The 13,047-nt window shown below is 55.4% G+C and overlaps 1 protein-coding gene across 1 annotated transcript in view; it reads right to left on the bottom strand.

The window, feature by feature from the left end:
- LOC311164859 (histone-lysine N-methyltransferase EHMT2-like) overlaps positions 1-13,047 on the bottom strand; it is a gene marked incomplete at both ends in the record, with an annotated part of 37,993 nt that overhangs the window by 24,310 nt on the left and 636 nt on the right. The window contains 7 exons of the mRNA XM_084224494.1: positions 3,195-3,277; positions 5,363-5,548; positions 6,739-6,989; positions 7,945-8,028; positions 10,259-10,402; positions 11,435-11,556; positions 12,913-13,014. Of these exons, the coding sequence (XP_084080620.1) occupies positions 3,195-3,277; positions 5,363-5,548; positions 6,739-6,989; positions 7,945-8,028; positions 10,259-10,402; positions 11,435-11,556; positions 12,913-13,014 (972 nt within the window). The remainder of the gene's footprint in view (positions 1-3,194; positions 3,278-5,362; positions 5,549-6,738; positions 6,990-7,944; positions 8,029-10,258; positions 10,403-11,434; positions 11,557-12,912; positions 13,015-13,047) is intronic.

Genomic DNA, 13,047 nt, shown 5'->3' with positions numbered 1-13,047 from the left:
AAAAACACCGGAATTGGGAAAAAACAACAAAAATGGGGAAAAAACCAACAGAAATGGGAAAAAACCAACAGGAATGGGAAAAGGGACATGGGAACGGGGTGAGAAACGGCAGAATTGGGAAAAAACAGCAAAAATGGGGAGAAACCACCCAAAATGGGGTAAAAACCAACAGAAATGGGAAAAGGGACACGGGAATGGGGTAAAAAACAGAGGAATTGGGTAAAAACAACAGAAATGGGAAAAAAACCAACAAAAATGGGGAAAGGGACACGGGAATGGGGTGAGAAACACCGGAATTGGGAAAAAACAACAAAAATGGGGTAAAAAACACCAGAAATGGGAAAAAAACAACAAAAATGGGGAAAAAACCAACAAAAATGGGAAAAAACCCAACAGAAATGGGAAAAAAACACCAGAAATGGGAAAGGGACACGGGAATGGGGTAAAAAACGGCAGAAATGGAAAAAAACAACAGAAATGGGAAAAGGGACACAGGAATGGGGAAAAAACCACCAGAAATGGGAAAAGGAAGACAGAAATGGGGTGAAAACCACCAGAAATGGGAAATGGACACAGGAATGGGGTGAGAAATGCCAGAATTGGGATAAAACCAACAAAAATGGGAAAAAAACAACAAAAATGGGGTGAGAAACGTCAGAATTGGGAAAAAAACCAACAAAAATGGGGAAAAACCAACAGAAATGGGAAATGGACACAGGAATGGGGTAAAAACCACCAGAAATGGGGAAAGGGACACAGGAATGGGGTAAAAACCACCAGAAATGGGGAAAAAAACCCAGAAATGGGGAAAAGGAGCCCAAAATGGGAAAAAAACCACCAAAAATGGGTAAAAACCACCAGAAATGGAGAAAGGGACACAGGAATGGGGTGAAACCCACCAGAAATGGTTAAAATCCACCAAAAATGAGAGGAGGGAGCAAAAAAAATGGGATAAAAAACCCACCAAAAAATGGGGAAAGGGAGAAAAAATTGGGGTAAAAAGCACGAGAAATGGGAAAAAGGGAGACAAAAATGGGATCAGAAACCCCAAAATGGGATTGAGAACACCTAAAAATGGGAAAAGGGAGCAAAAAATGGGATCGGGAACCCCAAAATGGCTGAGGAATCCCAAAATGGGATTTGGAACCCCCCAAAAATCCCCCCCCACCCAAGGACCCCAAAATCCCCCCAGGACCCCCCAAACCACCTCAAAATTCCCCCAAGGACTCTTCAAATTTTTGGGGTTCCTCGTAAATTTTGGGGATTTTTGGGAGTTCCCCATAAATGCCCCCCCCAAATTTTGGGATTTCCCCCAGGTTTGGGGGGAATTTCCCAAATTTTAGGGACTTTTTTGGAGTCCCCCTCCAAATTTGGGGGTTTTTTGGGGTCCCCACTCATGCAGCATCAGGATGACCCCAAATCCCCCCCAGATTTTGGGATTTTCCCCAGGATTTTGGGATTTCCTTTGGGATTTTCCCAAATTTTGAGGGGTTTTTGGGGTTTTTTGGGGTTTTTTTGGGGTTTTTGGGGTCCCCACTCATGCAGCATCAGGATGACCCCAAATCCCCCCCAGATTTGGGGATTTTTCCCAGGATTTTTGGGATTTCCCCCAGGATATTTTGGGGTTTTCCCAGATTTTGGGGTTTTTTGGGGGGTTTTTGGGTTTTTTGGGGTTTTTTGGGGGTTTTTTGGGGTTTTTGGGGTCCCCACTCACGCAGCATCAGGATGACCCCAAATCCCCCCCAGATTTTGGGAGTTCCCCCAGGATTTTTGGGATTTCCCCCAGGATTTTTGGGATTTTCTCAGATTTTGGGGTTTTTTGGGGTTTTTTGGGTTTTTTGGGTTTTTTTGGGGTTTTTTGGGGTCCCCACTCATGCAGCATCAGGATGACCCCAAATCCCCCCCAGATTTTGGGATTTTTCCCGGGATTTTTGGGATTTCCCCCAGGATTTTTGGGATTTTCCCAGATTTTGGGGGTTTCTGGGATTTTTGGGGATTTTTGGGGTTTTTTGGGTTTTTTGGGGGTTTTTTGGATTCCCACTCATGCAGCATCAGGATGACCCCAAATCCCCCCCAGATTTTGGGAGTTCCCCCAGGATTTTTGGGATTTCCCTCAGGATTTTTGGGATTTCCCCAGATTTTGAGGGTTTTTGGGGTTTTTTGGGGTTTTTGGGTGTTTTTAGGGTTTTTTGGGGTCCCCACTCACGCAGCATCAGGATGACCCCAAATCCCCCCCAGATTTTGGGATTTTTCCCGGGATTTGTGGGATTTCCCCCAGGATTTTTGGGATTTCCCCCAGGATTTTTGTGATTTTCTCAGATTTTGGGGTTTTTTGGGGTTTTTTGGGGTCCCCACTCACGCAGCATCAGGATGACCCCAAATCCCCCCCAAATTTTGGGATTTTTTTTAGGATTCCCCCCCAGATTTTGGGATTTTCCCTGGGATTTTTGGGATTTTCCCAGATTTTGAGGGTTTTTTGGGTTTTTTTGGGTTTTTTTGGGGGTTTTTTGGGGTTTTTTTGGGGTTTTTGGGGTCCCCACTCACGCAGCATCAGGATGACCCCAAATCCTCCCCAGATTTTGGGATTTTTCCCAGGATTTTTGGGATTTCCTCCAGGATATTTTGGGGTTTTCCCAGATTTTGGGGGTTTCTGGGATTTTTGGGGATTTTTGGGGTTTTTTGGGGTTTTTGGGGTCCCCACTCACGCAGCATCAGGATGACCCCAAATCCTCCCCAGATTTTGGGATTTCCCCCAGGATTTTTGGGATTTCCCCCAGGATTTTTGGGATTTTCTCAGATTTTGGGGTTTTTTGGGGGTTTTGGGGTCCCCACTCACGCAGCATCAGGATGACCCCAAATCCCCCCCACATTTTGGGATTTCCCCCCCAGATTTTTGGTATTTCCCCCAGGATTTTTGGCAATTTCCCAGATTTTGGGGGTTTTTGGGGTTTTGGGGGGTTTTTTTGGGGTTTTTTTGGGGTTTTTGGGGTCCCCACTCACGCAGCATCAGGATGACCCCAAATCCCCCCCAGATTTTGGGATTTTCCCCAGGATTTTTGGGATTTCCCCCAGGATTTTTGGGATTTCCCCCCCAGGATTTTTGGGATTTTCCCAGATTTTGAGGTTTTTTGGGGTTTTTTGGGGTTTTTTGGGGGTTTTTGGGTTTTTTTGGGTTTTTTGGGGTCCCCACTCACGCAGCATCAGGATGACCCTGCCCAGCTCCCCCTGTTTGACGCTCAGGTAAAGCTGCCGGGGGTGGAACCTCAGCTTCTTCCTCCTGGGGGGAACTGGGAGTGACTGGGGGGAACTGGGATAAACTGGGAGGGACTGGGAGGGATTGGGGGGAACTGGGATAAATTGGGAGGGGATTGGGGGGGGACTGGGGGGGACTGGGAGGGACTGGGAAGGGTTTGGGGGGGACTGGGGGGGACTAGGATGGACTGGGGGGAACTGGGAGGGAACTGGGGGGGACTGGGATGGACTGGGGGGAACTGGGAGGGAACTGGGGGGGACTGGGATGGACTGGGAGGGACTGGGAGGGGTTTGGGTGGGAATTGGGATGGACTGGGGGGCACTGGGCAGGGATTGGGGGGGACTGGGAGGAACTGGGATGGACTGGGAAGGAACTGGGAGGGACTGGGAGGGGGTTGGGGGGGACTGGGAGGGAACTGGGAGGGACTGGGAGGGAACTGGGAGGGAACTGGGAGGGACTGGGAGAGAACTGAGATAAACTGGGAGGGACTGGGAGGGACTGGGATGGAACTGGGATAAACTGGGAAGAATTTTAGGGTGTTTTTCCCCCCCCCAAGGTGAATTTTTGGGCTGTTTTATCCCCCCAGGTGTGGATTTATCCCCCCAGGTGAATTTTTGGGCTGTTTTATCCCTCCCAGGTACATTTTAACCCCCCCCAGGTGTATTTTTTGGGGTCCCAGGTGTGTTTTAACCCCCCCAGGTGTGCCCAGGTGTGTTTTTCTCTCACCTCTCAGCTTCCTGGCCTAGCAGAGCCTTCTCCAGGTGTGAATTTACCCCCCCCAGGTGTGGATTTTGGGCTGGTTTTTCCCCTCCCAGGTACATCTTAACCCCCCCAGGTGCATTTTTTGGGGTCCCAGGTGCATTTTTTGGGGTCCCAGGTGTGCCCAGGTGTGTTTTTCTCTCACCTCTCAGCCTCCTGGCCCAGCAGAGCCTTCTCCAGGTGTGAATTTACCCCCCCAGGTGTGGATTTTGGGCTGTTTTTTCCCCCTCAGGTGTGGTTTTATGCCCCCCAGGTGTGCCCAGGTGTGTTCCTGACTCACCTCTCAGCTTCCTGGCCCAGCAGAGCCTCCTCCAGGTGTGGATTTAGGCTGTTTTATCCCCCCCAGGTGAATTTTTGGGCTGTTTTATCCCCCCCAGGTGCATTTTTTGGGGTCCCAGGTGTGTTTTATCCCCCCCAGGTGTGTGCCTGACTCACCTCTCAGCCTCCTGGCCCAGCAGAGCCTTCTCCAGGTGTGGATTTACCCCCCCAGGTGTGGATTTACCCCCCCAGGTGTGGATTTACCCCCCCAGGTGTGATTTTGGGCTGGTTTTTCCCCTCCCAGGTACATTTTAACCCCCCCCGGTGCATTTTTTGGGGTCCCAGGTGTATTTTTGGGGTCCCAGGTGTGTTCCTGACTCACCTCTCAGCCTCCTGGCCCAGCAGAGCCTTCTCCAGGTGTGGATTTACCCCCCCAGGTGTGGATTTACCCCCCCCCAGGTGTGATTTTGGGCTGGTTTTTCCCCTCCCAGGTACATTTTAACCCCCCCAGGTGTATTTTGTGGGGTCCCAGGTGTGCCCAGGTGTGTTTTTCTCTCACCTTTCGGCCTCCTGGCCCAGCAGAGCCTCCTCCAGGTGTGGTTTTAGGCTGTTTTATCCCCCCCAGGTGAATTTTTGGGTTGTTTAATCCCCCCCAGGTGAATTTTTGGGCTGTTTCCCCCCCCCAGGTGTATTTTTGGGGTCCCAGGTGTGTTTTTAGCCCCCCAGGTGTGCCCAGGTGTGTTTTTCTCTCACCTCTCAGCCTCCTGGCCCAGCAGAGCCTTCTCCAGGTGTGGTTTTATCCCCCCAGGTGTGATTTTGGGCTGGTTTTTCCCGTCCCAGGTACATCTTAACCCCCCCAGGTGCCTTTTTTGGGGTCCCAGGTGCATTTTTTGGGGTCCCAGGTGTGCCCAGGTGTGTTCCTGACTCACCTCTCAGCCTCCTGGCCCAGCAGAGCCTCCTCCAGGTGTGGTTTTAGGCTGTTTTATCCCCCCCAGGTGAATTTTTGGGCTGTTTCCCCCCCCCAGGTGTATTTTTGGGGTCCCAGGTGTGTTTTTAGCCCCCCAGGTGTGCCCAGGTGTGTTTTTCTCTCACCTCTCAGCCTCCTGGCCCAGCAGAGCCTTCTCCAGGTGCTCCCTGGCGGGGCCTGGGGGGAGCCCCCGGGCGCTCAGGGCCCCCCCCGAGGGCAGGGCCAGCACCGGCCCCCCCGAGCTGTCGATGGGCTCGGCCCGGGGGTCCGGGGGGGGCGCCCGGCCCTCGCCCTGCCCCCGCATCCGGGCACTGGGGGGGGCAGAGGGAACAAAATCAGACAAAATCCCACCCAAAATCAGCCAAAATAACCCAAAAATCCCAAAAAACCCCACTCAAAATGACCCAAAATGACCCAAAATGACCCAAAATATCCCCGGCCCTCGCCCTGCCCCCGCATCCGGGCACTGAGGGGGGGGAGAGGGAACAAAATCAGACAAAATCAGCCAAAATCCCACCCAAAATAATCCAAAAATCCCAAAAATCCCCCGAAAACCCCACTCAAAATGACCCAAAATCAGCCAAAATGACCCAAAATATCCCCGGCCCTCGCCCTGCCCCCGCATCCGGGCACTGAGGGGGGGGAGAGGGAACAAAATCAGACAAAATCAGCCAAAATCCCACCCAAAATAATCCAAAAATCCCAAAAATCCCCCGAAAACCCCACTCAAAATGACCCAAAATCAGCCAAAATGACCCAAAATATCCCCGGCCCTCGCCCTGCCCCCGCATCCGGGCACTGAGGGGGGGGAGAGAACAAAATCAGACAAAATCCAAAAAAATCCCACTCAAAATAACCCAAAATGACCCAAAAATCCTGAAAATCCAAAAAAAATCCCATTCAAAATGACCCAAAATCAGCCAAAATATCCCCGGCCCTCGCCCTGCCCCCGCATCCGGGCACTGAGGGGGGGGAGAGAACAAAATCAGACAAAATCAGACAAAATACCCAAAAATCAAAAAAAATCCCACCCAAAATCAGCCAAAATCAGCCAAAATCCCACCCAAAATAACCCAAAAATCCCACTCAAAATGACCCAAAATCAGCCAAAATGACCCAAAATATCCCCGGCCCTCGCCCTGCCCCCGCATCCGGGCACTGCCAGGGGGGGAGAGGGAACAAAATCAGCCAAAATCCCCAAAAATCCCACCCAAAATCAATTTTCCCCAAAAAAATTCAATTTTCCCCCCCCAAACCCCCATTTTCCCCAAAAAATCCACCTTTTCCCCCCAAAAATCCAATTTCACCCCCCCAAAAATTCAAATTTCCCCCCCAAAACCCCATTTTTCCCCCCAAAAAAATTCAAAATTTCTCCAAAAAAATTCAAAATTTCTGCAAAAAATTCAAAATTTTCCCCCAAAAAAATCCAAATTTCCCCCCCCAAAAATCAAATTTTTCCCAAAAATCCCCAATTTCCCCCCAAATTCCCATTTTTCCCCACCTGGGCGTGGGCGCCTCGGCCCTGCCGCGGGCCCGGGCGGGCTCGGGCGGCGCCGGGGGTGGCACCGGGGGCGGCTCCGATGTCCCCAAGGTCCCCTCGGGGCGCGGCAGCGTCACCTCCTGGGCCTCGGACGCGTCCTCGCCGCAGTGGGGACAGAAAATGAGACCCCCCAGGCGCGAGACGCAGGCGCGGTGGAAACGGTGCCCGATGCGCACGTCGGGGTGGCACTCCAGGAATGTCCCCTGGGGGGAAAAGTGTCACCAAAGTGTCACCAAAGTGTCACCAGGGGGTGGCAGAGTGTCACCAAGATGGGTTACGGGTGCTAAAAGGGGGTTTGGGGACAGTTCAAGGGGATTTGGGGACAGTTTGAGGGGATTTGGGGACAGACTGGCACCAGGGTGGCACTGCAGGAATGTCCCCTGGGGGGGAAAAGTGTCACCAAAGTGTCACCAAAGTGTCACCAAAGTGTCACCAGGGGGTCACCAAGATAATAGAGATGGGTTATGGGTGTTTAAAGGGGGTTTGGGGACAGTTTGAGGGGGTTTGGGGACAGTTTGAGGGGGTTTAGGGACACTTTAATGGCCTTTGGGGACAGACTGGCAGCAGGGTGGCACTCCAGGAATGTCCCCTGGGGGGAAAAGTGTCACCAAAGTGTCACCAAGGGGTGGCAGAGTGTCACCAGGGGTCACCAAGATGGGTTACGGGTGCTAAAAGGAGGTTTGGGGACAATGAAAGGGGGTTTGGGGACAGTTTGAGGGGGTTTGGGGACAGACTGGCACCAGGGTGGCACTGCAGGGATGTCCCCAAGGGTCACAGAGTGTCCCCAGTGTGTCACAGAGTGTCACCAGGGGGTGGCAGAGTGTCACCAAGATAATAGAGATGGGTTACGGGTGCTTAAAGGGGGTTTGGGGACAGTTTGAGGGGACTTGGGGACAGACTGGCACCAGGGTGGCACTCCAGGAATGTCCCCTGGGGGGAAAAGTGTCACCAAGGTGTCACCAAGGTGTCACCAAGATCATAGAGATGGGTTACGGGTGCTTAAAGGGGGTTTGGGGACAATGAAAGGGGGTTTGGGGACAGTTTGAGGGGGTTTGGGGACAGACTGGCACCAGGGTGGCACTGCAGGGATGTCCCCAAGGGTCACAGAGTGTCCCCAGGGTGTCCCAGAGTGTCCCCAAGGTGCCCAGGACAGGGGACAGGACAGACAGTGAGACCCCCCAGGCGCGAGACGCAGGCGCGGTGGAAACGGTGCCCGATGCGCACGTCGGGGTGGCACTCCAGGAATGTCCCCTGGGGGGACACAAATGTCACCAAGGTGTCACCAGGGGGTGGCAGAGTGTCACCAAGATCATAGAGATGGGTTACGGGTGCTTAAAGGGGGTTTGGGGACAGTTTGAGGGGGTTTGGGGACACTTTAATGGCCTTTAGGGACAGACTGGCACCAGGGTGGCACTGCAGGGATGTCCCCTGATCAGATTTTCGTGGGGATTTTTGTGTTTTTCCCCGTTTTTTCCCGTTTTCCCCGTTTCTCCCCCCAGTCCCCACTCACAGCCGTGCAGAACTGACCCCAGCCAGGACAGCCCTGCTGCCTGACCATCCTGGCTCTGCGTTTTTAGGATTTTTAGTGGGTTTTTTTTTCTCTATTCACCCATATTTCCTCCGATTTTCGCGGGGTTTTTTGCATTTTTCCCCATTTTTTCCCCGTTTTTTCCCGTTTTCCCCGTTTTTCCCCCCAATCCCCACTCACGGCCATGCAGAACTGACCCCAACCAGGACAGCCCTGCTGCCTGACCACCCTGGCTCTGCATTTTTGGGGTTTTTTGGGTATTTTTTTTGCGCTTTTTCCTGCTATTTCCCCATATTTTATCCGATTTTCGTGGGGATTTTTGCATTTTTCCCCGTTTTTCCCCGTTTTTCCCCGTTTTTTCCCCGTTTTCCCCGTTTTTCCCCCCAATCCCCACTCACAGCCGTGCAGAACTGACCCCAGCCAGGACAGCCCTGGTGCCTCACCACCCTGGCTCTGCACTTTTGGGGTTTTTTGCGGTTATTTCACCATTCACCCATACTTTATCCGATTTTCACGGGGATTTTTGCGTTTTTCCCCGTTTTTTCCCGTTTTCCCCGTTTTTCCCCCCAATCCCCACTCACAGCCGTGCAGAACTGACCCCAGCCAGGACAGCCCTGTTGCCTGACCATCCTGCCTCTGCATTTTTGGGGTTTTTTGGGGTTTTTTTGCCATTATTTTGCTATTTTGCCGTATTTTATCCGATTTTCACGGGGTTTTTTGCGTTTTTCCCCGTTTTTTCCCGTTTTCCCCGTTTTTCCCCCCAATCCCCACTCACAGCCGTGCAGAAGTGGCCGCAGCCGGGGCAGCCCTGGTGCCTGACCACCCTGGCTCTGCATTTTGGGGTTTTTTTGGGTATTTTTGTCGGGTTATTTCACCATTTCCCCATACTTTATCCGATTTTCGTGGGGATTTTTGCGTTTTTCCCCGTTTTTTCCCGTTTTCCCCGTTTTTCCCCCCAATCCCCACTCACGGCCGTGCAGAAGTGGCCGCAGCCGGGGCAGCCCTGCTGCCTGACCATCCTGGCTCTGCATTTTTGGGTTTTTTTGCCGTTATTTTGCTATTTTGCCGTATTTTATCCGATTTTCGTGGGGATTTTTGCGTTTTTCCCCGTTTTTTCCCGTTTTCCCCGTTTTTCCCCCCAATCCCCACTCACAGCCGTGCAGAACTGACCCCAGCCAGGACAGCCCTGCTGCCTGACCATCCTGGCTCTGCATTTTTGGGGTTTTTTGGGTATTTTTGTCAGGTTATTTCACCATTTCCCCATACTTTATCCGATTTTCGTGGGGATTTTTGCGTTTTTCCCCGTTTTTTCCCGTTTTCCCCGTTTTTCCCCCCAATCCCCACTCACGGCCGTGCAGAAGTGGCCGCAGCCAGGACAGCCCTGCTGCCTGACCATCCTGGCTCTGCACTTTTGAGGTTTTTTGGAGGTTTTTTGGGGTTTTTTTCACCATTTCCCCATACTTTATCCGATTTTCGCGGGGATTTTTGCGTTTTTCCCCGTTTTTTCCCGTTTTCCCCGTTTTTCCCCCCAATCCCCACTCACAGCCGTGCAGAAGTGGCCGCAGCCGGGGCAGCACTGGTGCTTGACCACCCCGGGTCATCGTTTCTAGGGTTTTTTGGGTTTTTTTGTGGGGTTTTTTCCCTATTTCCCCACACTTTATCCGATTTTCGTGGGGATTTTTGCATTTTTCCCCATTTTTCCCCGTTTTTTCCCGTTTTCCCCGTTTTTCCCCCCAATCCCCACTCACAGCAGTGCAGAACTGACCCCAACCAGGACAGCCCTGCTGCCTGACCACCCTGGCTCTGCATTTTTGGGGTTTTTTTGGGTTTTTTTGCCGTTATTTCGCCATTTCCCCATAGTTTATCCGATTTTCGTGGGGTTTTTTGCGTTTTTCCCCATTTTTTCCCCGTTTTTTCCCGTTTTCCCCGTTTTTCCCCCCAATCCCCACTCACAGCCGTGCAGAAGTGGCCGCAGCCGGGGCAGCACTGGTGCTTGACCATCCTGGCGCGGTGGCTCTCGCACAGCACCATCAGGGGCACGCGGCTCGACGGCCGCATCGTCTCGCGCTTCAGGATGCTGCTGCCGCAGCCGCTCAGCTGGGGACGGTTTGGGGACGATTTGGGGATTTTTGGGGCTTTTTGGGTGGCTCCAGGTGAGGGCACGGCGCGACACCGCACCTGGTGTGTCCCAGGTGTGCCCCCAGGTGTGTCCCTAATGCCCCCAGGTGTGTCCCTAATGCCTCCAGATGTGTCCCCAATGCCCCCAGGTGCCCCCAGGTGTTCCCCAGGTGTGCCCAGGTGCCCCAGGTGTGCCCAAGGTGTGCCCAGGTCCAGTGTACCCAGGTGCCCCAGGTGTGCCCCAGGTGTGTCCCCAATGCCCCCAGGTGCCCCAGGTGTGCCCCCAGGTGTGTCCCTAATGCCCCCAGGTCTGCCCCAGGTGTCCCCAGGTGTGCCCCAGGTGCCCCAGGTGTGCCCCAGGTGTGCCCAGGTGTGCCCCAGGTGTGTCCCCAATGCCCCCAGGTCTGCCCCAGGTGTCCCCAGGTGTGTCCCCAATGCCCCCAGGTGTGTCCCCAATGCCCCCAGCTGTGCCCAGGTGTGTGCCCAGTGCCCCCCAGGTGTGCCCCAGGTGTGCCCAGGTGTGTGCCCAGTGCCCCCCAGGTGTGCCCAGGTGTTCCCCAGGTGTGCCCAGGTGTATCCCCAGGTGCCCCCCAGGTGCTCCCCAGGTCTGCCCCAGGTGTGCCCAGGTGTGCCCCCAATGCCCCCAGGTGCCCCCAGGTGTGTCCCCAATGCCCCCAGGTGTGCCCAGGTGTGTCCCCAATGCCCCCAGGTGTGCCCAGGTGTGTCCCCAATGCCCCCAGGTGTGTCCCCAATGCTCCCAGGTGTGTCCCCAATGCCCCCAGGTGTGTCCCCAATGCTCCCAAGTGTGCCCAGGTGTGTGCCCAGGTGTCCCAGGTGTGCCCACCTGCTCGTCCATGCTCTCGGTGGCCATGCAGAGCCCGCGGTCCCCACATCCCCAGGTGTGCCCAGGTGTGCCCCCAATGTGCCCAGGTTCCCCAGGTGTGCCCTCAATGCCCCCAGGTGTGCCCAGGTGTGTCCCCAATGCCCCCAGGTGTGCCCAGGTGTGCTCACCTGCCCGTCCACGCTCTCGGTGGCCATGCAGAGCCCTCGGTCCCCGCCCCGCTCCACCTTGGGCGCCTCCATGCGGCAGGAGCAGAGCGGCAGCTCCTCGAAACGCTCCGCCTCCGCCGGGCCTGGGCGGGGCCAAGGGCGTGGTCAGGGTCAGGGTGTGGCCAAGGGCGGGGCCAGGGTCAGGGCGTGGCCAAGGGTCAGGGTGAGGTCAAGGTGCGGCCAAGGGAATGGGCAAGGCGTGGTCAGGGTGTGGTCAGGGCGTGGCCAAGGTGTGACATGGTCAGGGCGTGGCCAAGGGTCACGGTGTGGCCAAGGGTGTGGCCAAGGGAATGGGAAAGGTACGGTCAAGGGTGTGGTCAGGGCGTGGTCTGGGTGTGATCAGGGCGTGGCCAGGGTCAGGGTGGGGTCAGGGCGTGGCCAAGGGTGTGGTCAGGGTGTGGCCAAGGTGTGACACGGTCAGGGCGTGGCCAAGGGTGTGGTCAGGGTCAGGGTGTGGCCGAGGGTCAGGATGAGGTCAGGGTGTGGTCAGGGCGTGGCCAAGGTGTGACACGGTCAGGGTGTGGTCAAGAGGTGTGGGAAGGGCGTGGCCAGGGTCAGGGTGAGGTCAAGGTGTGGTCAGTGTGGGGTCAGGCTGTGGCCAGGGTCAGGGCGTGGCCAAGGGTGTGGTCAGGGTCAGGGTGAGGTCAAGGCGTGGTCAGGGTGGGGTCAGGGTGGGGTCTGGGTGCGGTCTGGGCGTGGCCAAGGTCAGGGTGTGGTCAAGGTGTGGTCAGGGTGGGGTCAGGGCGTGGTCTGGGTGCGGTCTGGGCGTGGCCAAGGTCAGGGTGTGGTTAAGGGGTGTGGGAAGGGCGTGGCCGGGGTGTGACAGACATGGGAACGCATCCAGGGCGTGTCCTGGTGGGTGGGTTGGGTGTGGCCAGGTGGGCGTGTCCCAGGGAATGAGTGTGTCCAGATGTGCAGGGCGTGTCCCAGTGGGCGTGTCCCAGGGAATGGGTGTGTCCAGGTGTGCAGGGCGTATCCCAGTGAATGGGTGTGTCCAGGTGTGCAGGGTGTGTCCCACTGGGCGTGTCCCAGATGTGCAGGGCGTGTCCCAGTGGGCGTATCCCAGGGAAGGGGCGTGTCCAGGTGTGCAGGGCGTGTCCCAGGGAATGGGTGTGTCCAGGTGTGCAGGGCGTGTCCCAGTGAATGGGTGTGTCCAGGTGTGCAGGATGTGTCCCAGGGAAGGGGCGTGTCCAGGTGTGCAGGGTGTGTCCCTGTGGGTGTGTCCAGGTGTGCAGGGTGTGTCCCAGGGAAGGGGCATGTCCAGGTGTGCAGGGTGTGTCCCTGTGGGTGTGTCCAGGTGTGCAGGATGTGTCCCAGGGAAGGGGCGTGTCCAGGTGTGCAGGGTGTGTCCCTGTGGGTGTGTCCAGGTGTGCAGGGTGTGTCCCAGGGAAGGGGCGTGTCCAGGCATGCAGGGCGTGTCCTGGGGGGCGTGTCCTCACCTGGGGGCTGGGGGCTGAGGGCCCCTCCCCCCGGCAGCTGCAGGCAGCCCAGGGGCACCTCGGTGTATTCGCTGGGGGGGCCCACGGGGGGGCCGGGGGGGCCTGGGGGGGCACGGGGGGGGTTAGACCCCAAAT

This window comes from Fringilla coelebs, assembly GCF_963513975.1.
Source record: "Fringilla coelebs genome assembly, chromosome: 39".
In the NCBI taxonomy this organism is placed as follows: Eukaryota; Metazoa; Chordata; class Aves; order Passeriformes; family Fringillidae; genus Fringilla; species Fringilla coelebs.
Note: the sequence above shows the minus strand (reverse complement) of the source record. Positions and strands in the feature narration are given on the sequence as shown.